The sequence below is a fragment of the Triturus cristatus genome, chromosome 2_1 (assembly GCF_964204655.1).
Source record: "Triturus cristatus chromosome 2_1, aTriCri1.1, whole genome shotgun sequence".
Classification (NCBI taxonomy): Eukaryota; Metazoa; Chordata; class Amphibia; order Caudata; family Salamandridae; genus Triturus; species Triturus cristatus.
The window spans coordinates 980090959-980117186 of NC_140581.1; the positions used below are offsets into that span (position 1 = coordinate 980090959).

Sequence of the window (26228 nt, forward strand, 5' to 3'; positions counted from 1 at the left end):
CGATACTGGTCTCAAGAGCCCCCCCACCTCCTCCAAGTGGGCTCTAGCAAATCTAAGTAGGAGGCTAATAGAATTTGTGATACACGGATGTGTGGCCGCACCTATCGCCTTACTATTCACCACAGCATCTATCTGTTTGCTTTCTTTATCAGGAGGTGGCATGTCGCTGGTGGCCTGAACTGCTGCCCTCTTCCGAGCAGTAGTAACTCCTAAGGAGTAAGGTGGGACATGACCCTGTAATGTAGAGTGAGACATGACCCTGTAATGTAGGGTGGGTCAGAGTGTGCTGGTTTGTATTTGTTTTGATGCATGGTGTGACCATGCAAGATTTAAAGAGCACCATGAAAATTTCTGGGGTGGACAATCATTCTGTTGAGCGTGGGAAGTTACTGGGTAGAGCTCTCAATCTTCGAGAGCGTCTCCACCAATAAATCAGGCTTTTCTATGGTGGCATCCATCTCTACCTCGTGGTAGGTGGCTGTGCTTTGGATACCGCTGTGGTACGCCATGGTATAGTATGGCGGGGAGGCCCTGACTGGGACATACTCTAGGTCAGAGTCCGTCAGCGGGTCTATAGTTTAGTCCTTCCAGCGATCATCTGAGATGAGGATAGATTGGGGCGAAGTCTTCAGCTGGAGAATAAGGGCTAGGACTGCCAGTGTCCAAGAAAGAATCCTAAGACCCCTGACAAGGATATAGACAGTGGAGGGCTTCTGATGCAGATGACAGTTTTGACGCCAACGGTGCTGCTACGGTGCTGGTGATGGTTTTGGCTTTGATGGTAGAGCTGACTTCAATGGTTCAGCATTGACAGACATCTTCTGACTCAAGGCAGGTTGAGGAGCAAGACCCTTGGACAGTTTTTTCAGGTCTAAGGCCTTGATTCAGTGTCAACCAGCCCTCAGGGTTTCTGAGGCACCTGAGGGTGCCAGCAAGCTATAGATCCATCTCACTTATTAACTCCCATATTTAAATCTTAGCTAAAGTCCTGACCATATGTTTACAAGAGGCCACATTCATGCTTGACCACCGAAAACAAGTGGGTTTGTCCTAGGACGGACCTCCAGACACCACATGAGGATGTTGATGTCCTTTATTTGGCTTACCAAGCATGATTGTGATGAAAAGGTGGCCCTCTTCACAGACGATAAGAAGGCCTTTGACTGGTTGGAGTGGGACTACCTTTTCAAGGTGTTGGACTTTCTGCATTTTATCCATTAGGTCCCAAGGCTGTACCAAATGCCTTTGGCATTCATACGCTATAGTAGCATAATATCAACTTCATTTCAAATAAATAGATGTAGCTGCCAGGTCTGCACGCTATCCCCACTAAGGTTTTTACTGGCCCTAAAACCCTTGGCAGTGAACATTAGGAGAAAGAGGGAAATAAAGGGCATATCCACACTAGCTGGGGAAATGAAACTGATTTATATGCTGGCGTGATTCTCTTAAAACTGTCGGACACATCCAACCCACTCTTCTGTATCTGGTGTCCAATTCTTCAGATTTTCTAGGTACAAAATCAATGCTCTATATATTTATCAATTTACATGGCTTCCTATATGGAAGAAATGCTTAGGCATTACTTGAACCCAAATGTTTCAGAAATTATACATAATTTCATGGTCTGAATAGGGACGTCATTAGGGACTGAAGAAAATGCGTTAAACTGCATCTGTTATTATGGGGTATGATTCAGAAAATCAAGATGGTGGTAGCACCTACATTCAACTATGTTTTCAGCATGCTTCCTATCAGTGTGCCAAAGGAGTGCTGCCGAGATTTGATGCAGAAGTGAAAAAACATGTATAAGACATTAAATCACCAAGACTAAATTATTTGTGGCTACCACACAGGATGGCTTGTGACTCTTGCATACTGCTTTTTATTTTGGGCACATAAATTGTCCATTTGGGCATGTCTTTTCTACTCAACAGAAACCTCGACTGGGTACTATTGACAAGGTATTTATTGGATAGGCTCAAGAGTCCGGTAGCACAGTATGGAGGGAAAGTACTAATCAAGACTCCTAACAACTCTATCATGGGAGAGAGATTAAAAAAACTACAGGATGACAACCATAGCCTTATGAAAACTCATAAGTCTTGGCATGTGGAAACAGATATGGAACAATGCTACACTCCTCATTGGGGGAAGGCCAATCCATTGAAAAGACTGGGAGGAGAAAGGGATCTTGACCGTAAAACAAAGCTAGAGACTGAAAACTGGAAGCAGTTTGATGAACTGTGGGATTTGCATACCTCAGGCCCAGTTCTGGAAGATCCTCCAATTAGAATATTGCTTCTATAGCACCTTGGGTGCTCGACTATGTGCTATTAGAGTCTCTGATTCACTTATCCGCAAAAAAGGTGCATCTTTAAATGGGGACTTCCAAAAACTACAATGCCATGATTGGAGATTAGTACTTTAAACGCCTCGGGAGATTTCCGCTGTATAAATGGAGACCCCAGGTTCAAAAAACGTGGCTGGGAAGACCTCGCTTAAGTGCACAAGATAGATGCCTACATGAAGCACACTTAAAGTACAGCGTTTCCAAAATCCTACATGATTGCACTAGACACCTGATAGAGTCCACCAAGCTAATTTAATACAAAGACTTTCATTGCTAGAGGTGTGATAGTGCAGATGAAGATACTGTGCATATAGTTTGTTCTTGCTGCTCAGTTTTGGAATGGCATATGGTCCCCTATGCAAGGGGTCGAGTTGTTTGACTCTGATGCCATCCCTTGCAATCCTTCATGATACTCTGGGAAACAAAGGGATCAAAATCATAAGAAAAGATGGACAGACACCGTCATGTCAGGGGCTAGAAGGTGTATACTGCACAAGTACAAAGTCAAGAATTCCCCCATCTCTTATAGACTAGAAAAATGACCTGATGATTATAGCCTCCTTTGAATGCTTCATATGTCAAATCAATGACCAACTGAAATGTTCTGAAGCAATATGCAGAACATTTGGAGTAACTAACTGATGTGTACATTCTTCACAAGCAACATTTTTTCATGGAGGATGCCTTCCTGGAGATTCACTCAAGTCAATTCCTTAAAATCGGAACTGGATCTTGGATAGGTGCCATCGGTGGGGAAAAACCCCAGATTTGCTCCTGGGTGCCCAGTTTTAAAAGCTGTGACTTACCAACCATGGGGTTATCTACTTTCGTCTGTATAGTGTGAGGTACATCTACACTAGTCATTTGATGTAATACATTAATGTACACTGCTGTCTCATTGGAAGGGCTGGCTGTATTTGTTGCCCGGGGACTTACTCTCTTTATTCTTCATAGTACAGAGTTATACAAATTGATGTCTGGTTTGACTAGTATAAAGTTTATGTTTGATTCATTTGCTTTGTACAGTTATGTGCTTCAGTTAAATACCGGACAGAACTGCTTTATTATGAAATAAAAAATGCACATTTACATATTCTGTGCCTCTCTGAGAGGTTTCGAAGGAGCTACGCCCACTTTTCTCCACTTGAATCAATCATATCTGTTGAGCAAAGCCTGGGCTGATAGGTATAAATCAGTTAGTAGCCACCCCATTTGCCACACTTTTTCCAGCAGGACCAATATGCTTGTTTTCCTTGTCTGGGGAGGCTCCTTTGTAGCACCTTGTTTGAGCTTTCTTCTTTTCAGTGCGGATTACCACAGAACCAAGAGGCACAGTGGTGTGGAAATATAATGGGCGTTGGGGATCTACTTTATACCTGTGCTCTACTCATTGCATAATTCAGTGGGTCAGTTTTGATGTTGTCTGTGGTTGTATTAAGTACTGTCCCAGGCCCAGAAAGCTACAAGATTGTCTGTTAGAAACAGTCTCCATAACAAAGTTGCTATCTTATTGCTCTATAGCCATAGACATCCCATGCTGGAAGCCAGTCAGCTGTGTGACAACAGGGGAAGCTGAGCTCTAGTCACTCCAGAATGGCTTGATGTAGTAGTGGTCTAAGAGTACATCTGTAGCACAATCCAATCTAACTTCTTTGTGTGGTAAAAGCTGTTGATATAGATGTCCCTGATCACCTTTGTCAGTGTGAAGTGCCTTAGATTGTTAATGAGGTGCTGGCCACTATGGTGCAAGTGGCTATGGTGGTGTGACTTTGTCTCTCTGGAAGTGTTTTACAGCTCTGAAATTGTGGCATCCTTCAAGAAAATCTTTCTCTTGCTGGGGTTTTTCTCCTAGTAGATGTTTGCCTTTTGGCAGAGGGAATGCAAATCTCTTTCTGTGAACCATGTGTACGTTTGGACATATTAGCATCTAGGAATGCTAACATCCAGGACTGGATAAATATTAACAGCTTTTGGGCATTAATTCTGTTGAAATGCTGTCTTTTCCCAAGACCGTGTCAAGCAATCTCTTGGCTTCAAAAGATCATTTCAGCAGCTCTTTTTGCAGTGGTTCCTCTTTTTAGGGTCCCCAATCACTCAGCTCTGATATCTATTTTTAAGGCAGCGCAGGTTTCGGCACTGCTAAATCGTTAAGTAGCCAAATCTCATCTGGTGTTGAGGCAGGCTTTTTGGGATCCTCTTGTGATCTATATCATCATCATCAACAAATCTTTATTCGATTGTTACATCATGAAAGATCCAATACAAAAAGGAGAATATACATAAAACACGAATACAACAAAATCCTCCAAATGGGACCAGCCCAAGAGGTAATGCTAAAAACCATGTAAAAAGAAAAGATCTTTCATTGTCGAGTAAGAAAAATAAAAAGGACTAGGTATGACAGAGCTAGATGAATCTAGAGTTCTAAAGCTGATAGCGATGGGGGATTGTTCCTAGTAACCTGGACCCTGCGTATGGCCCAAGACCAACTGAGGAACTTAGCTAGAGCAACAACTATGTCCTCTCGAGTATTAGTTTTCAGAAGACGCATAGCTGTTTTATGTGATCTGGTACCTAAGTTAGAGCAGATCGGCTTAAGCCAGTTTTTCCTAGGGAGAGCATAAGCTGGGCATACAAACAAGACATGAGCAGTAGACTCGACCTGGGTTAAGCAGAACGGGCAGGAACTATCTGGTCCGCCCTTCCACTTATAACTAAAAGAATTGAGCGGGAGAGACCCCACTCTAAACTGGTGGTATAGTTTACGGTCTCCTGTTTTGGAAACAAAATTCCAGTAGGGTTCAAAGCTACCTAAAAGTTTATGTTCCAGAAAGAGACCGGATAGTGAACTGCTGTTCGTGTCAGACCACAGTTTTCTTATCCTGAAGTCCCAATATAGGGTTTTAAACTCTAACTTGCTAGGAAACTGATTGCCCCTAGGATCCACCCATAAATGGCTCAGCCCCATTTCCGTCAAACCCTTTTTGATGTTTTGAAGCCAAGGAATTCTCTTTTGCGTGTCGAGATTCTTAATGTACCAAATTGCGTTGGCATACGACAGCAACTCGGGGGTGGTCCACAATCTTCTCCAGTAGGAGAGAGGTCTATATTCGGCTTCCTCGTTTAGGGCCCTACACCCCAAGTCTAACAATAAGGGCAGTATGGGGGTAGATTGTGGGAGGGACGTGAGTGAGCGCAGGAACTTATTTTGTGCTTTAACTAAAGGCGATAGATTATCAAAGCCCCAGATCTCCGCTCCATATATTATTGATGCTCTAACTTTCCCCTTGTGTAGAGCAATTGCAGGTCCTACCGATTTTGTGAAGGAAGCTCTGAATTCTTTTAAAATAGCTCCAGCAAGCTGATTATGTTTCAGGACATATAAGTCTATCTGTGGCTTCCAAGATAGCTTCCGATTCATTGTAATGCCCAGATAGGGGAAGGTATCAGTCTGTTCTAATAGGGTGCCATCCAGTGACACTTGGCTCTTGATTTTTTTTTGTTTATGCATCACCATATACTTAGTCTTTTCGACGTTGATTACCAAGTCGTGATCATTGCAAAACACCATGAAGCGAACCAGGGCCTTCTGCAGACCAGATTGGGTTTTTGATAAAATCAGAGTGTCATCTGCAAACATAAGAAGCGGAACCCTGGATCCATCTAAGGTAGGGGCGTCGGTTGGATAGTTTATATAGTAGGATATAACCCTATTTATGTAAAGGGAGAACAGGGTGGGAGCTAAAACGCATCCCTGCCTGACACCTCTGTTTACAGGGAATTTGTCGGTTGTTTCGCCCTGTTGACCCCAACGTACTTGAGCAAAGTTCGAAGTATGGAGTCTGATTATAAAGAGTAAAAGAGGGGACGGCATGCCGGCTTCCTTAAGGGAATCCCAGAGTTTGTTACGGGGGACTAAGTCGAAAGCAGATTTTAAGTCGACGAATGCTGCATACAGAGTTCCCCCGGATAAAATGACCGTACGCCAGTAAATCATAATAAATCTAAAAACCTGATCAATGGTGCTTACATGTGACCTAAAGCCTGCTTGGTAATCAGATAGCACCCTGGACTCGTCTAGCCAATCGTGAACCCTCTTTAATAATGTCCGTGCGACAATTTTTTGAAGTGAGTCAATTAAACTGATAGGTCTGTAATTGCCAGGACAGGAACGATCCCCTTTTTTAAAAATTGGAACAATTACAGCGCCTAGCCAAGAGGCTGGTAGGGGTGCGCCCCGAGCTATAGAATTAATCAAAATACAAATATACCTGGCCCATTTTGTTCTGTTACGTTTAAAAAGGTCCGACGGGATACAATCCAGACCTGGTGCCCTACCTACTGGTGCCGAGTCTATTGAAGCCTCAACTTCCGATAAGCCAAAAGTTAGAACCTCCGAAGTTACAAATTCACTATAACCAGATACATGGCTGGATGGGGAAGTGAACTGAGCTTGATAATGAGAAACCCATTTGTCAGGAGGGACATTATTATGTGGGGAGGCAACTTCCACTCCACTGCCCCATTTAATTAAATGCCAAAAATGAGTCCAATTCTTCTCAAAAGATGCCTTCGTCAGGTCCTCCCATCTGTCTAAATCAAACCGTTTTTTTGCTTTAAGGAGAGCCTTCTTGTACTCAACCCTTACGGTTTTGATTAGAACAATATCCTTAGATTTAATGGCCATCGAGAGCCGATTAAAGGCTGCAGAGCACTCTTTATTGTACCATTTAGCTGCCTTCCGTACAAAGGATTTGTTTCTCTGTTTTTTCCCAGTTAGAAGGAGCTTCAACTTAGCAAAGAGAATCTCGTGTTCGCTCATTATACTTGGGAGAGATTCATCTAAGGGGTTAAGGGCAGAGAGTTTTAATAGAGTTTCCTCGATTAGCATACCAAGTTTGCTTAGGATACTGTCGTTGCCTGATATGCAAGCCCACTTCAAACGACGAGAATCGTTTGATACTACCAGATCACCAATTAGCGTCTCACGCTCAGAGTTGTTATGCGCTAGAATCGTTGAGGCCAGCCTCATTGATAAGGGATCGTGGTCACTTTCTGGTCTGGGAATGACCATCATGTCCAGTACCGTGGGCCATAAGTCCAGGCTAACAAAGATGTAATCTATCCTACTGCCACTCCTCCCATTCGAGAAAGTGTGACTACCATTCAGATCTGAAGAGGTTCTACCATTCAAAGCCCTAAGGCCCCGCCCCAGGGAAAAACCTTTTAGTTGAAGGGCCGCCTCACTCCACTTTTTAATGGGAGGGAGAGATAAAGGTGGAATACCCCAAGTTGAGTCCTCTTCCGCACTTAGGCTGCCATCTTCGTAGCCCAGGGGCTCAAAGGTGCAGTTAAAATCACCCACTAACACCAAGGATTTGGAGTGAACTAAACCATCACACAGAGAGTCCAAGTGCTGAATGGTAGGTGATTGTCTGCCCCCCACTTGACCTCGTGAGTAAATGTTGATCAAGGTAAACAGCACGAGACCATCCCTCAGAATTTTTAAGGCCAAAATGTCTCCACTATTAGTTGGAATTTCTCTGACTTGAACGGATGAGTGCTGCCTAACCCAGATCAATAATCCACCGCTAGGACGTCCCAGCCCTTTAGAGGTTGCTACTTGGGCAAAAGCCAGATAGCCCGGGCGGTGGATAGTTGTCATTGACCAAGTCTCTTGGAATGCGACAAAATCATGGCTATCTACCAGATCCGACCATTCAGTAGAACAAAGTTTAGCAGATAGTCCAGCAACATTCCAAGACATCAGGGCAAGAGGGTTTGAGCCTAGGGGCATCTCACGGGAGACCAAGTGCTCTGTGATAGAAGGAATCGGTAGCACACACGGGGAGTCCCGACCTGGGGCTAATGGCTGGACTGCCAAGAGGGGTGAGGAATAATTTGCTCCTTTGACACACTCCTCTATATGGTCCCTATGTGGGGAATTAATAATTGGCGGTCAATCACAGGCTTCTAGGTCAGATAGTGGGGCAAACCTATTTTGTACGAGAGTCTCTCCTGAACTACGATCACACCTCAAGGAAGCTCTAAGAAACCCGGATTCTTTAGGAGGGTGACATGGAAAAGATGGACAAGAATTCTGGTGGTAAAAAAACCCCAGGGGTAAAACTGATATTGAGTCTGCCTTAAGCCTGGAGGCTCCGCCCAAGATGTTAAGTATCAATCTGGGAAAATAGACATTATCAAAATTAATTGTCACACAGTCACCTTTCAAGTCCTTGTAACGGGGACCAACCCATGTGCTACGTCTAGCCATAATCATGTGGTTAAGAATGTCCTCGTTCCAATAACCTGCTCCCTTTAGTTTGGTGCTAAGCCAGTGTCTTGTTTTGTACAACAGTTGCCCCGTAGATTCAGGGCGACTACTCTGACTTTGGGGAACATTACTCAAAATGACCACTAGGGGAGCCGCTTCCGGCGGTAAATGGAGAGAGTCCCTACTCAGTCTTTGTCCTTGCAAGGGCTTATCCATCTTTGTATCGAGCTGGAGTGAGAGGCTTGGCCTATTTCGGTTGTTACTGGTATTATCAGTCCTACTAGAACGAGGGAGACCATTTGGGTTACCAACTGGGGTCAGGTTGTGCTCGTGGGAGGAAGGCAGAGATGTTTGGGCAAATTCTCCTGAAGTGTTGGCCAAATTAACCAAAGACCCAGGCTGGGGCGTCAGCTTTTGAGTTGGAGAGGAGGACTTGGCAGCACCCAACCCTTTAGGATTAAAAACCCCAGTAGGTTGGCTTGGGGGATCGACTGTAGGCTGGGATGGAGGGAAGGTGTCAGACCTAGTATCTATTGGATTAGAAGGGGGCAGTAAAAAGGGAGATTGGCTTTCAAAGGCAGGGAGATCCTTATTTGTAAGTTTGCCTAATGTGAGGAGTTTAGATACATTTTCCTCGATTTTTTGTAGCCTGTAGGTAATAGGAGTTATTAGGGTAGACATAAGGTTCTCTAACCTGCGCCACATAACCTCATCACCTAGAAGACTAAAGTCCGCATTATCTATTGGATTAGAAGGAGTAGTTGAAAAAGTGGAGGGGGCAGACTCAGTGACCTGGCCAGAGATCGCCGACTTTGCTTGAATGTTTAATCTCGGCAATTTGCCAGAGCAAGGTCTTTGGGACTCACCCCCCCTTTTCCTTTTAGTGGAGGGATCAGACGTCATAATGGTAGGTTTGAGCCTATTTCCAACAGCAGCTCTAGTTGTTACTCTTTTCCCTTTACTGCGTGCGACTACATGCACAGGTGAAGGAACAGTAACAGAAGTAACAAGATCACTACCAGAGCTGGAAGGTTGGGGGGACACAGGATCCATAAACCTCGTCTGCGAAACCGTAGGAGCAGGCTGGATGGGTGAGTGAACTGTGGCTAACGGGCCCAAGGAAGATCTTTTACTTGCCATAGGTTCCAGTGAGAGACGGCGCTCTGTAATGGCAATCTCTTTCTCCAAAACAGAGGCCGCTCTAGTGATGAATTGGTCCAATGTGCCCATTACTCCAGCCCCTGTGGCAGGTTTTTTATTTTCCCTCCTGCTCATTTTAAAAAGGCCACAACTGGGTAACAAACGGAGTGCAGAGTGCAAAATAGGCAGAATTAAAAATAACAGCGACCTATGGAAAAACAATACAATAAAAAATTGCCCAGTCCAATTTTCTGTAGCCCACAGTCTGATGTCCACTTTTTTTTTTTTGTTTCTGCGGGACCTATGCCACGGGATGAAAGTGTAAGACCAGATCCAGATCCAGATCAATCGATTAGCACAAGTCCAAAGAGCGCTGCGAGGGCTGCTAACAGACAAGTGAGATTAAGTTGTAAAGTTGTAAACAAACTCCAATACCCAGCAAGGACTGACAGTCAAAGCCCAGATCCATACGGCCACACCACAGCACTTACGGTTTGAAGGTCCAACTGCATATGTCAGGGGGGTTGCCCAGCCCAGCCTCCTCCTCCGGTCCCCGACGGGCAAGGACAGGCCCGCCCTTGGCCCGGGCTTCGCCCGGGCGCAGCCCGCGCGCGTCCCGCGCCGCGGGGCGCTTGGGAGGCTTAAATGCAGCCCGGGCGCTGCGATGACATCAGCAGTGAGCGCCCGGGGCTAAGCACTCTGGGGGTTGGAGTTTCCAGGAGCCGTTCCCCTCACGGCAATGGTGGTGGCGATGTCCGTGGTGCAAAGGGCGATCAGGTAAGCCCGTGTGTCGAGCCGTTCTCCTCACGGCGAGTTCGAGGGTAAAAGTAATTTTCCACCAGGTCAGGAAGAGCGTCCCCAATAATACAGCCAACAGGAAGGATCCGCTTTGGCCCGAATACACCAAATCACTCTGTCGGGCTCAAATGCCCGCAAATCAAGAATGTAGAGCTGGCGTCCCGTTGCAATGGATGCGAGGGAGCGTCGAGACGGTGAGCGAGCGTTACTCCCTGCTCACACTAGTCGTGAACACACCAGGAACCGCAGGAATCGTAAAGTGAAATTAAGCCAAGTCTTCGCTCAAGGGCTGTCAAAAATACATGCAGATAGAGTAGCCTCGGTGTCCTCGCAGTTATACCAGCCTTGCTCTGCTCAGCTCACCTACGCAGAGCCCAGTGCACCTTACCCTGGCTGGTGATGCAGCTAGCCCCGGAACTCAGTGCGTCAAGGCGGCTGGTCGAGTACACCGGGCTCCTACCCTACTGCGGCGGCATGCCACACACCTCTCGGGCAGAATTTACCTGGTGCACTTCCTGCTTTCCGTCCTTTGACGCTCCCTGACACGTCACTTGATGTATCTGCCGAGAGTCCGGGTCAGTAAATCGTTGTCGAAAGCTGAAGACTCCCGTGGACGGGAACGGTGTAGGTTACAGGGCTTGCGCTGACGAGAACCACTCGACCCGTACACTCCTACAAATCACTTATGCTGAAAACATCTATATCAAAACTCAAAGCGAGTTCACCCTTTGGATGTGGCACTGGCTAAGTTACCACTTCTGTCTTGGCTACTCTTGTTTTTGTGTTTGAGGTAGTCTCAGTACTGCAGCAGCATTGCTTCAGTAAGACAGATGACCCACTATTATTTAAACTTTTGCGAGCTTTTTCTTCCTAACTGGCTCCCCACCCCATATGGACTTCAGGTCCTCCCATCAGCATCAGTCAATATTTCCTCATAGCCCAAAAAGTGAGATTGGTTGACTCCTTCGACTCCATTTTCATCAATTATTTTCTGTGATCTTCTAATGGCCTGACAATACGTTCCTGTTGCAGGCCCAAACTTGATGGTAGGGTCTCTTTAAACAGAGATTGTTCTCATATTCAACTTATAGTTTCATTTATACCACAATCATCTCAGACCCCACAAACCAGTAAAACCAAGGCTTCTCTATGAAACGTAGCATTTCGTCTTCACTGCACTCTATATTTGCTCTCTCTAAATGGCAGGAGAATTCATTAGGGTACCGTTATCACTCTAAAAAATAGGCATTAGCATAACAAGTGCTGACTGTGGGAGACATATTTTGGGTAAATGGGGAAATTACATAACTCAAATCAATCCCATCTTTAAGCAAACCCTTTCCAAATGTCTTGTTCTAGACAATAAGATGATAATAGAATGGACTTATAAAAGAATAGTTCTTCAAAGTAAAGACATTTCACTGATTGCATCAGGAATAAAACAAGCATTGGCATAGCCAATAGGTCTCGCCTTTGGGACCTTAGAAGTGTTTATCCATGCAACAGTTGATGTTGTTGCACCAAGGATATTGTGCTGCATAACTAAATACTTATAAGGTCCCAAAGGCGAGACCTATTGGCTATGCCAATGCTGGTTTATCCAAATACCATCAAGTCAACTTGCAGACCCTTCGGATCGCTGTTGTAGCTGGCTATAATGCTATCACACTTTGATTTTCTGCCAGTATATGTTGGAGTTTGACTGGCACGGGTAGGATCCGCACTGGTTTAGTAGCACTGGGAATAGTTGTGTTGTTGTATTCATTTGTAGTGTATGGCTGGAGATTTCAGTGTTCCTTTTGGAAAGTCAGGACCCAATCCTTTCTTTTTGGCAAGATGCTCTGTCTATGTGCATAGGCACATGTGGCTAGCGTGAACACACTTTGTCTTCAGCCCTTCTGAAGATGAGGTCCTTCTGTTGGGATCTCAGTGTTGGATCAAGGATATTCAAGAGTCTTGGGACTTGTATCAGGGGTGGTTTTCCTCTACGTTCTGATCTGAGTTTGGGCTGGGCTGTGGATGAGTAAAAGGCACACACTGAGCTGCCTTGCAAGAGTGTAAACAGGTGCCAGATTTGAACGGTGCCCAGGGCATGAAGGATCTAAGTTTGGTGCCCAGTATCAAGGCTTAATTAAATGGTTAAATTGTTTTAGGAAAAGGCACAATCTGTCTTCCTGATTCTCAACCGGCTGTAGTTTTCAGCCACTGTTTCTTAGAAAGTCCATGTGCACCATATTACAAGAGTTTAGCTTTGATACTCCCAACAGCCCAATGAGATCCATATGGTGCTCAGAAAACACCATCTCCAAACTCAAACCTACAATCTCTCCGCTGTATTAAGTAAACATTCAGGTGCCTAAAATTTCACTTACAATATATCAAAGCCTGCCCTCCTGCCCATGGCACAAAACAACCCTAAAACACAGCACCAAGTAGAACCCAACTAAACACTGATGAATCCAAAGTGGGGTTTTCTACATGAAAAGCCTGAATTATTTTTATTTTTCAACAACATTCCACTTACTAGATATGTCAGTGATATCAGTGCACTGATTATATTTTGGAGGTTAACTAATTGTGTAAGATACTTTGGAGGCCTTCGATTCTCAATGTCTTCTTCCCTTCCAAAGTAGGCATGCTGCATCTCAGCTGTCACCTTTCACGTTTCCCACCAATAAGGTCGCCTTTACCTGCCTAGCTGACATCACTTGAGCATTTAACCTCACCTTTTAACTGTGAGCGGGTGATGCACCTTTATGTTAGAACAGGCAGAGATTTGATGTTTTTACCTCCCTCCTGAGTCATGTCTGAAAGACAGTGCACCAGTGGGTATGTCGCAGGTGACATTGTGGGACTGTAACACACACTAGCTCTGTTTTGAAAGTGATCTTTGCATTTAAGTGCACCAAACTGTTTCCATGCCCACAGAAGTTATTTCTATAGAGTTTAAAATAAAATAAAAAAAATCCTGGACAAAAGCTCCTTTTTCTTGCCCTTACAACGCCCTATGCACATTGAGAACACTATCCTGTACAGCTGTGTTGACTATCATAATAGTTACTACTACGGTCTTCCAAATTGACAACTTGATCATCTTCTCGGCAAACCAATACCTCAAACAAGCAGATGAACATGTAATGTAATGTAATGTAATGTAAAATAGCATTTGTACCGCGCTGCAGTCACTCCAGGGAGCATCAAGGCGCCAGATACTGATTTAGTGATGAAGGAAACAGGTAGGGAGTGGATGGAACTCACCCAACTGTTACACTAGTGCTCTAACGCGGGAGTCCTGTAGCTTGAAAATCCAGGTTTTCAGTCCCTTTCTGAAATCTTTTTCCTTGTCTAGGGCACGAAGGTCGGGGGGAAGAGTGTTCCATGCTTTTGCCCCAAGTACTGGAAGGGATTTGCCACCTCTTGTGCTGAGCTTGAACCTAGGTACTGACAGGAGATTAGAGCTAGATGAACGGAGATTGCGAGAGGGATGGTATCTGGCGAATCTCTGCTGTAGGTATTTTGGTCCCAGAGCATGGGTGGCTCTAAAGGTGATAATCAGTATTTTGAAGAGGACTCTCTTGTTAATTGGGAGCCAGTGTAGAGTATTTAGTGCAGATGATGCAGAAGATTTCTTCGGCCATTTAAGGACTAACCTAGCTGCGGCATTCTGCACCATTTGAAGTTTATGTGTGGTGGTTTTTGTAGTACCTGCATATAGGCTATTACAATAGTCTATCCGCGACGTCACCAAAGCAACTGTTACCGTCTTCCTAGCCTCAAGAGGAAGGAGGTCGAAAAACTTCCTGAGTCCTTTAATAATGGCAAAGCAGTTACCTGCCACTTTCAAGGCTTGCTGCTTGAACGAGAGATTGCTGTCAAATGTAATCCCTAGGTTTCGTGCCGATTGGGTTGTGTTCGGTGGGATTTCTGCCTTTTCTGGCCACCAGGTTTTGGGCGTGAAGTTGTTATTTGGGCCCATTGGCACGATTTCTGTCTTGCCTGTGTTGCATTTTAGATGATTGACTTTCATCCAATCAAAGGTTGCCGTGAGGCAGTTTTTAAGTTTTTCTTCCCATTCCTGTGTGTCTTTGTCCAGAACCAATATCAATTGAGTATCGTCAGCATAGGCGACTACATCAATTCCAAATGACGATATTAGTTTAATTAAAGGGGCGGTGTAGACATTAAACAGCGTTGGGCTGAGGCTTGAGCCCTGTGGAACGCCCATCTTTATCAGTTTTTCCTTGGAGCGAAATTCTCCGAGAGTAACTACTTGTCTCCTGTCACTCAGGAAGTTTTTGATCCATTCCAACACTGTGCCGGAAATGCCAGAGGTTTCAAGTCTGTTAATCAGAATGGCGTGTGACACAGTGTCGAAGGCCGCCGACAGGTCCAATAAAATCAGGACAGCCTTCTTACCCTGGTCCAGGGCCATGCGGATGGTATCTGAGGTGAGCAGGAGGGCAGTTTCCGTGGAGTGTTGAGCCCTGAAACCCGATTGATTGGGATGCCAGGCTTCATTTCCTTCCAGGAATTTGGTAATCTGTTTATTTACACAGGCTTCAGTGATTTTACACAGCATAGGGAGAAGGGAAATTGGTCTTAAGTTGGATAAGGTGGTAGGATCAGGGAGTGGCTTTTTTTGCAATGGTTTGACTGCCGCTAGCTTCCATTCAGCTGGGACTGTTGCTGTGGTCAAAGAGGAGTTCACAATGCTGTTAATCACAGGGTTAGCTACCTCCACCATCATATGTAGCAGTGCGGGAGGACATGGGTCAAACGGGGAACCTGACTTGGCCGCTAAGATAGCCTTATGGGTCTCGTCCAGGCTAATGGGCAGGAAAGTTTCCAGTCTGTCCCTTTCCACGTTTTCCTCATTAACCCTAACTTCAGCGGTGATGAAATCCTTGGTGAGTGCTAATACCTTGTTTTCAAAGTAGTCTGCGATGGTATTGCATAATTGTTCTGAAGGCGGTATTTCTTGTTCTAATATTTTAGGTTTATTAAAACTATTAACAATTTTAAAAATAGTTTTTTGTTTGTTTCTGGCATTTTCTACTTCCGAGGTGTAAAAGTTGTTTTTGGCTTGTTTAATCAGAGCATGATATGCGCTTCTGGTGGATTTGTAGTTATTCCTGTCTTCAATGCAGTAGTTAGTTCTCCATCTGCGTTCGGCTCTACGAACCTCTCCTTGTTTTATTTTTAACATGGGGTTAAACCATGGTGCTGATTGTTTTTTAGCCGTAGGTCTAGGTTTACGGCTGGTCGGGGCTGCTGTTGCTTTCAAGACTGACATCCATTTCCTGAAGTTGTTATTATCATCTTCAGGCTGTCCTGACCATGAAGGTTCGTGTTCTTTTGCTATGTTAAGCAGTTTTGGATGTTTCATGGCGTCTTTCCATTCTAATTGACTGCTGTGTACAGTTTTCCCTGCGAGTTTATTATTTCTAAGTATTTTAAATGGTAGTACAAATGGTATTAATGTATGATCTGTCCAGGTTAGGATTTTATGGGATTTGATTTGAATGTCTTGCAGGTTAGTTGATATGCAGTCAATCGTGTGCCCCGCCTCATGAGTGGGCTGTGTGACGCATGTAGTCAGGCCCAATACGTCCATGGTATCCCTAAAGGTGATTGCTGAGGAATCCATAGGTGAATCAAGATGGATATTGATATCTCCTAGTACAGTGAAATTAGAGAAGCGCGTAGCCAGGGGGCTCAGTGCTTCTCCTATGCTTTCTAGAAAGCTTTTACAGGGACCTGGGGGGCGATAGATTAGAGCACCAGCAAAGGTAAAAGAGTCTGTGAGTTTAAGTAAAAAGCACATCCCTTCCGCGTCCTTAAGCTCTTGAAGTTTCGTTGTGGTGCAGTTGTAGGAATCTCTATATATTATTGCTATTCCACCCCCCCCCGAGTCTCCTCCCTGTCCATTCTTTGGATCTGATATCCCAGGGGGAGTGCTTGCACTATGTCTGGCGTAGACCATGATTTTAGCCACGTCTCTGTGACAAACAGGCAGTCAAGATTTTCTTCTACAATGGTATCATATATGTCGAGTGCGTGTTTAGATAGAGATCTAGCATTGATCAGTGCCCCTTTTAGAACAGCATTATTTGCATAAGCAGCAATCTGCTTCGGGTCGAACACTATATGGCATTGACCACACTTTATTGTGCCTTTTAGTGTCGCCATGTCAAGTTTACAGCAGCAGGTCGTGGCAGATCTACCGATAGCCCATAACTCCTGACTGCTGTAGGTAATGAAGGGTTTAGTGCTGACAGCGTTTCCAGCCCTATGCCCGGTCTGTGCACGGACGGGCACAGACGGGCCTACCTTTGGCTTACCTTCGGCGCGCCTTAGGCGCGCCCGCTGCGCCCATCCGCTGCGCTCCTTGGAGGGTGGTCCCATTTTGTAGCTGCGAGTGCGGGATGTTCCGAGCACTAGTCTGCTCGTTTGCTGTTTCCCTCACCCAAGATGTCGGATCCTAAAACGCGGTCCCCAGGTAGTGAATGACTCTGCTACTGGGTCGGCGTTTGCAGCGGGAGGGTAACGGGGATCCCTTACTAGTTGGGAATCAAATGTGAGTTACACCACAAGTGAAAACTAATTAAAAATCGGCGCAATTACAATTTTTTAAAAACGATGTAGTGTGGGTGAAAGATCAAGCAAACAGTTCCACAAGTACATGCAATTCAGACAGTCCCGGCATTCCGCCTCAGGACACCACAAAGCACTCAATCAGGACATGATCACATCATGTCCTCTTCAAGAGCATCACTGAGGGTGGCCCCAGTGAAGCAGAACATTGAAGGTGCTCCCAGTCCTTCAATTGTTGCTCCAGGAGCAAGGCCTCCTTCCACTGCAGGGAATTCAAGAAATCTCTGTCACAATCTCTTCTCCGAATTTCTTTTGTACCAGCTCCATAAAATGAGCAGAGAAGCTCCATGGTTTTCCATCATGAAAGCCCCCTTCTGAAGCCCATACTACTGGCACTAAGCAGGAGAGAAAAGCAGAAAATGTGCCTCTACCACCCATGGGGACTTTTGGATACTTAGAGCAAAGCAGCAGCTTATAGAACAAAAATAATACATAGTGCCTGCTTATATTCTGCTGTACTGCTCACTGTTGCATACAGAAAGTAAGCAATCTTTCTCAAGATCACACACTGTCAAACTGGAAAGCTAAGATTGGAGATCATATTTCAATTTCAAGGAGTAACAGGATCGGCCATTTTATACACATTTTTGGGGGTTTGATACTCTTCATTGGTACAACCCTGGTTGACCAAAAACAGATTGCTAGCATTTCCTGGGATGACCCAACTCGCCCTATTTCTCAGCCTACAGACGCAATAAAGGGGCAGGCACAGGAGAAGCACATCCTCACGGTCCGACAGCACCACGAGGTCAGGCCGGAGCTGCAGATGCAGAAATCAATGACTACCAGGCTAAATGCTACAGCGAACCACCCTCCAATAGCAAGCCAACCCCAACGCTCGTATTTTCCTAATCACCAGTTGAAAAAGAGCAGAACGACGGCTAAAGGTCCTCCAATGCAGCGCAAGCGCACTGCGTAGGCGAGACCTAAAAAAGGACTTTAGGGCAAAGGCTTATAATGTTTCAGATGATAGAAAAACAAGTTTAAAGCTTTCACACGCAAATTCAATTAATTTATTCTTTCAACATTTTCACTCTCTTCTGGAAAAAATATTTTAATGTTACTCCTGCATGTTACAAGTTGTTTTTGTTTGGAAAACCCATCTAGCAGCAATTGCAGAGAAAAAGACAGTAAGATTTAAAACAACCATAGTCATACACAAGGACAGCAAAAGTTCTGAGCAGACAAAGGTAACCTTGGACATCAAGTAAGACATCATTTCCCCCTAAAAATATTGAAAGAATGCAGAGTAAAACATGTTGGCCCATGAGCCCGCGTCTGAAGAAGCATGGCGAAGGAGAAACAACAGGGGGTACAGCTCTAGGTATTGTGTCTTTGTGCATGAGTGTGTGATAAAAGTTGGAAGTGTGCTGCGTTCACGGTAAGGCAGATAAAACAGCTACAAAACCCAACATATACAGAACGCAGAAAATGTATTAATTTCAGGAGTAGTTGCAATCACCTGCATGTGATTTATGTCATAACATAGTGCAGCATCGATATGCTTTAAAATGCATGCGAAAAAGACATAAAAACTTACCGTAGCTGAACTTGAGACTTGTGTGGACCTTTACTTGCAAGTTCCAAGGAGATATGTTCCAGCTCAGATTGCGTTAAGCTTAAAGTAGAGAAATTTTCATCCACCATTGTCCAATCTCCATCTACCATTGAACTCGTTTCGGTCAGGTCTGTAGCAGAACCAATACTGCACTCATCACCTAAACCAAGAAAGTAAAACTATCCATTTAATCAAAATCAGAAAGAAAGGTTGCATGAGAAGACAGTTGAAAGGTGAGGTAGACAAGCAGTGTTACTAATGCATGAGTGGTCATCTGAGAACTGGTGCCGATTTTTGTTTAACCTCCTCTGACATGGTGCTGTCCATATGTGCACCCTGTCGACAAGTGTGAAGTCTAGAATGTGGATATCATTAATAGACGAGTATGCATTAAGTAAGTGGAGAACAGAGGAACACTATTTTATATTCCGGCCAGATACAATGTGCTGACAAAATCCACAGACATGTTATCCCTTATGTGGAACTATATATAAATATTTTAACTATACCTTGTTTGGGTGTTTACTAGAGTATGGCTCTAGACAATTTCAGTTATCCAGCACAAACAGCATATTTAGCTTGGTAAAACCAAAACACAATTCAACTGGCTTTATAAGCCAGAGGGCATTTAAAAAAGAGAAACACATTTTTCATGGATTGACAAATCAGTGGGTGAATGTGATGAGTCAATGATTGATTGGATCAATGGTTGCTTGAATAGATAAGCAGGTGACTAAGTGCATGGGTAAGTGTAGGCTGAGTGAGTTCTTAGATGGATAAATGGCTGAATATGTGAATGCACTGATGAATGGAAGGATGGATTGGTGGGGAGTACATAATTGGATTCATGAATGAGTGCATGGATGGGCACAGGCAAATTATACCACCCCAACAGACTGAGGGCTCAGACAGCAGTACAAATATTAACATGAAAATGCTACGAATTACCAATATTGGGCCAGTGCAAGTATTACCACAGGAATGGTAATCGCTGGGCCAATAATTCCGGCAAAATAAATACTGAAAAAAAAAACAAAGGTCAAAGTGGCGTTATACTTAGGTGAAAATGCCAGTGTAAACGTAACATTTTAAACTAAAAAAACCCACTAAAATTCACCAGTCATAGTTAATTGAAGTAAATGTAACCCGTACCCTCGCCATGAACAGTGATGTCATCAAAGATGTTATTTCAGATGGCATCACTAATGATATCAATGATGGAATAGAACATGTCATGGGTCATGTAATATAAGGCAGAAGTAAAGCATGGAGATCTGCATTTGGGTGGAGTGCCACAGGTTAAGAGAGGTTTCTCTGCATGGAGTGGAAAGGGTGTAGTAGGCCTTTGTATTTGGTGCAGCCAGGAGTGACTGGTAGAATAAGCATCAATGAAGCTCCTGTGGCAAGTAGCCTGAGATAACTGGATCAGATTGTCCAACTGATGCAGTATTACTCAGAGACTTACATTTGCTACATGTCCTTTGCATATGGATTCATGTTTGCACCATTTATTGTATACACATGCACATAAAGGCACTATGAGAACCTATGTCTGCAAGAACACTGGATACTATATTTTCACCTTGATTCACTTGCATCTTGTGTGGCAGTGATGAATGGTTTGTTAAAGGTTAGTGGAGGGTTTCTGAACATTAACAGATCCAAAATCCTTGCCCAAATAAAGGCTTAATAGTTAATTAATTGGCAGATATGGAGCTGTTTTACATTTAAACTATGCTTAGGTGTTGGCCAATGCCATAGTTTCTACCATGTGTAGGGTTGTTGTTGGCCAAATTTATCTTGAAACCATTACATTGTGTTGGCTGTAGCTGTATTGAAAACACTGTGGTATCCTCGATCACAGAGTGGGCGGGGATGGTACCTAGACTCTGGGCCAGGTCTGTTTGCTACTGTCAGGTGACAGCTGCCCCTTACTCGACCACAGTATCCGGGACGCTTGCCCCGCAGCTGGATATATGACTTTCTGTCCCCAACTTCCGCTTGTCTCGACGGTTCCCGTTGCGCCCGTAGACACTGCGCTGGCCACTGGTGGAGGGGCCTTAGGAGCCCTTGGTTCCTGCAATGCCACAGCACTCCCCCCCCCTCCCTCTCACCAGCCCCGCCCGCTCCCCCTGCCACCACCCCTCTCAGGTTTCACCATATTCCTCCACTTCTTTCTCCCGGCCCTCCCCCTCCTCTTTCCCCTCGTTCCCACCTCCCCCTTTTTCCCGCCTTCTCTCCCTGCACACCCCCCCTTTTCCCCATCTCTCTATCACTTTCTCTCTCCCCTACTTCAACAGCCAATCATCAAGGTAGAGGAAGACTGTCTCCCCTGACCTCCAAAGGTGTGCTGCCACCCTGCCATCACTTTCATCAACACACATGGGGCACTGATGAGACCAAAAAACAGAGCACAGCAAACTGAAAATGCTCCTCCTCCACCACAAACTGCAGGTAGCGCCGATGGGCCTGCAGGTAGGGACTATGGAATAGGTGTCCTGCAGTTCCAAAGCCACCTGGGTCAAGAGCAGACAAGACCTGGGCCAGGGTGAGCATGTTGAACTTCTCCTTTTGGAGGAAGGGATTTAGAAGCAGCAGGTCTATAATAGGCAGAAGATCTCTGTTCTTTGTAGGCACTAGAAAGTAGCAGGAATAAGAAACACAAACTACTTCTGGCATCGGCATACTCTTGACATATCTGTGACCAAAAGGGTTTGCATTTCCTACCACAAAATGGATAGATGGACCTCTGTCAGTCACTGGGGTGATGGTGGGAGGTGAAGTAGAAAAGAAAGGAAGGGTAGGGCATAACCTTTTCAGACAATTTGCAGTACCCACCTGTCCGATAAGATCTCCTGTCAACCTGGATGGAAGGATTCTGCCTTCCACCGGGTAGCCGTGACTCTGAAGGGGACTCAAAAGAGGTTTGGCAGGTGTGGCTATGGTGGACCTATGCAGCACACTGACTTTGGCTGCGAGGGTGGTGAGCACCACAGATTCTCATGTGAAACTGTTGGGTTCTCTGCTGTGGAGGGGAAAACTGGAAGTACAGAATACCTCGCCCAAAGTCACAAAAGGAATGCTGAAGGGCAGAATCAGCCTTGCCCCGGAACAGGTGAGTCCCATCAAACAGCATGTCCATCAGGGAGGACTGGAAATCACCAGAGAGCTCAGATGATCGTAGCCACGCATGACAGTGAATGGCAACACTGGTGCCAATATAAACATAAAGAAACAAGGCTAGCGGTATCCCTCTAGGACAGCACAGGATTTAAGATTAGCCCATCATATCTGTTGGTGATATTTTCAATTCACCATGAGTGTGCAATCTTGATTAGCACCCGCCAACACAGTGCTATTCCAGGCCCTGGTGCCAATAGCCTGCCCAATGGAGTTGGTGGTGTCCAGGCCACAACGACCATCCTGAATGGAATGTGACCTAACAGGATAAAGATCTTCAAGAACACATGGATGGACCTCCACAACCAAGTCCCAGAGGATACGAGTATAGCAGCCCAGTAAACAGGAAGCGTTAATTGACGGCAGGGTCACACTGGGCGATGAAAAGAGGAGTTTTCTGAGAGTCCCCATTGGTTCGACTTACTGTAATGGGGTATGGTTGGAAAATTGTTGGGGTTGCTTTTTCTAGTGTTGGCTGCACCACCAGGCTTCCGAGAGAAGGGTGCTGCGACAAAAAGGCTGCGTCACCTGGATCATGGCACAGCTGAACAACATATTAATGGAATCAAAGCTGTAAAACTTAAAGCATTTCCTACAGAGGAAACTGCAGGAAATGAAGAAATGAGGGGTCTCGTTGCCATAGAAATTATGCTTAGTGCTCTAGAAAGCTAAAAACAGTGCACATTTACTATGAGTTCTCAAATATCTTTCTCATCCATGTCAGCAAAACATCCTGACATGCAGAGTGAAACATGTATTTCCAACACCAGTAGCAGTATGTTAGTTGGCTCCCTAGTGGTTAACTGTAACTCCACCAGATAATTCAAATGAACAACTAGCATGCTAACACATTGTTTTCAAGACAAAAGCGAGGCATTCCTGAATGCCATTTTGCAGGAATAGGAGCTGTAGAATTTAAAGCCTTTCTGAAAATCGGGATGAAGTAAATGAACATTGCAATGTACATGCAGGTATGAAACCAGTGGTTTAAAAGTGTGAGGGGAGGTATGGAATTTTAATAATTTAGGTAATTGTGGATTTTAATAGAGGCTAAAAAAGAGTGAGACTCTGCTTATGTACTGCATCCTATCTGCATACTCACCCTACCCATATTTACAGTCGCTTAACAGCTTCCTAATTTTAAAATAGTAAACATTTTGGTAGATGACCTTTGTGAGCAGCTGGGATTGGCCAGCCACATAGGGCTGACTTCGCTACATATATTGTGCATAGTGGTGTTTGGGCTCCTGTAGAGGCACACCCGTGGAAGACTGGGCACAGGCCCAGTGTGCAACCTCCACTGTGCACGGCCCACAGAATTTATATGCCATGTACATGCACTAGAATAGTTCTCATGTGACTAACCCATTCCCAGGATGCTCTGGGATGCTTACCTCTCTTCAGCAAGGTTTTACATGAGTAAGTAGATTGACAGCTGGATTAGCGATGGATGGAGAACTGAAGCCAATAAAAGAGAAGAATGTAAATCCAAGAGTGCAGAAGTTACTATACAACAAATAGATGCTTATTCTTGCATCTCTAATTCCAACACAAAGAAAAAGCTTGCTCACAGAGGACTTTGGGGCAAGAAGAAAGTAATAACAAGTGTCACAAGTTAAGGAAACAATGTGCAGTACAGCCTGAAAGAGACAGTATACAAGACTTGGATGAAGCCTCTGAGGAATTAAGAGCTTTTCAGAATTGTACATGCCTCTGGTAAATGAAACGTGAATGGACATCCTGAAGAACTGAACCATCACGATTACTATAAAAGTGTGCTGAATTAAACATCCAGCTAACAGGTAATGACAAGGCATCCTTGACTGGTACATCACTACAGTAAGTGGCAGTCTCAAAACCCACCTTGGGTCTTTAGACCTGCCTTTATAAAACATAATTGCTCTCCTCAAGTCCAAATAATAAAGAATCTTCTGGACCTGCTACAGAGGCTTAAAATACAAAATAGGATGATTAAGCTTAAAGATCACATGAAATACAGAGAGAATATGGAACATGGAACAGTTCATTAAGCCACCCTCCAGATCTCCTAGCTGAAATCGAATCAATAAGTAAGGGTTTGCTTGTCAAGGACCTAATGTCACAAGAATCTTAATTGAGCAGAAGAAACGAAGAAACAGTTGATCACCGATTCTCGAGTCTAGACTTAGAACTCAAATCATTTACGCTTATGCTGCGTTTTAGCGGACATTTTCTGGGTTGTGACCAAATTTAGAACTACAGAATGAGTGCACAGGCTTGTGGAGGTGGTGTTCTTCAGCAGTGCTTCAGACATCAAACGCCTCAAACACTGCCTGCACATCATTCATACCCGGATGTCAGCCACCTACCTGAATCTCAACCGATCCAAGTCAGAATTCCGGTTATATACCAAGAGCAAAGAATAAACAAACAAACCTGGCTGAATAACATGAAACTTGACAGATACGAACACCAACTTTCACTGAATGCCAAGTCACTGGGATTTTCCCTGGGCACCAACCTCACCTTCAAGAAACCCACTAACAAAAAATACAGATGGCCTGGTAGCAGCTTCGTCATCTACATAAACTGGAAATTTCTTCTGGAAATCAACTTCAGAACTGCATTTCAAGCCCTCTGTCTCTCAAATCTTTATGGTGATAACGCCCTGATCCATGGCCTCGCAGACTTCACACGGGCATCCCTTAAGGGCATCTAACACTCCGCAGCACATCTCATCCAGGACATGAAGAAAGAGGATTGAATCCCCCTCATCATCCTGGAACTCCATCGGCTCCCCTAGACAGCCCTCACCATCTTCGACACCAGCTGTGTCATTTAGAAAGTCATTGTGACTAGCACCCCCAATTATCTTACAGACAAGTTCACCATCTCTGGTGGTTCTCAGCACAACACATCAGATTGCAGACTAAAAAGAACAAGCAAGCCAGCAGGCCTTTCCCATCAATGCACCCAGGATCTGGACCAGCATCCCCCTATACATCAGGACTGCCCCAACACAGCTCCAATTTAGGAAAGAGTTGAAGATGCACCCCTTTAAATAATACTACACCAGAATGCATCAATAATTCACAAACCAAGCACCTCTTATCACTTACTGAGTTCATCCTGGTCTTTGACCCTGAACAGTGCTCCTTTGCATTTTGGCTGTGTGTCATACAGTACTTATACTTTTATCTTCAGGGACACATGGAACAATGGAGGGCCGCAGTGGGCTCCATAAAGGTTTATGTGCATTCTTATGCCATCACATGGCCAAATTTAGAAAACAAAAAAAGGAGTAGAATGATTAAATTAATCTGAGCCACTGGAAATTAGAAAGAGCCACATTCAAAACCATTATTTGTTTACCCACTACACCACTCTAAACATAAACCAGCAATATTGAAATCAGTCTTGGTCCTGCTCCAATAAGAACAGTCCATCCTGTACTGCCAGGCCCAGTCTCCTTCAGACCGGCCAAGTCTCCTTCAGACCAAAACATGAGCAAACCTAGACTGGATTCAGCCCTTTGGGCGTCCTTGGTGAGGTGCGGCTCAAGTGCAGTCAAACAGTGTGAATCTCAGTTAAAGGTGTGGAGCCAGTATGATGGTAATGGGCTGGTAGGGGAGACTAATTACGCAATTCCTCTTACTTTTCAAGCTGGCAATTGCCTTCTGATGGAAGACAGATAGGATCCCAATAATAATATTATTTCTACAAAGGGTTAAGGAAATTTGGAGCAAGGTGAATAAATCAACTATTGGGAAACTACCAAACATCACTGCCTGTACCTGGCAACTCTATCTACCACGCTTATAGAGAGAATGGGGAAAGCAGAGTATACTGTCTTCAATGCTCAAAGTGGAGAGCTGGTCTTCAGAGAGACAAGGTACTTAAGAAACAAAGTGTAGGTTTCATTTGAAGAATTTAATTTCAAAGCTCTGACCAATTATAGTCTGCGCATATTGTGAAAAAAATATATTATAAATATAATAAGTGAATGAGGGACCAAGCTCTCAGGAGACCAAAGTGAAAGGGTCTATGCAGGGTAAAGTAAGTATGGAGGATACAATGGAGATTATATTGGTTTAGTTATTTTATCACAGTATGACTCCAAGAGGACCTGTTGAATGTTGCCTTTGCAACAAGTTCATTTTTGGTGAATGTATGTATACCCACCATATATGATTTTACTTAACATGAAATCCCAAAACTATTTGAATAAAAAGGGAGGTAAGGCAGTAGATGTCCTTTAAGCACATTAAGAGTAGAAGAAGAGACAACCA

General features: G+C 44.5%; 1 protein-coding gene across 2 annotated transcripts in view; it reads right to left on the bottom strand.

The window, feature by feature from the left end:
- The window catches only part of RIC1 (RIC1 partner of RAB6A GEF complex), a 730678-nt gene that overhangs the window by 37794 nt on the left and 666656 nt on the right, over positions 1-26228 (bottom strand). For both annotated transcript variants that reach the window (XM_085634197.1, XM_085634186.1), the window contains exon 24: positions 18763-18940. In XM_085634197.1, the coding sequence (XP_085490323.1) occupies positions 18763-18940 (178 nt within the window). The remainder of the gene's footprint in view (positions 1-18762; positions 18941-26228) is intronic.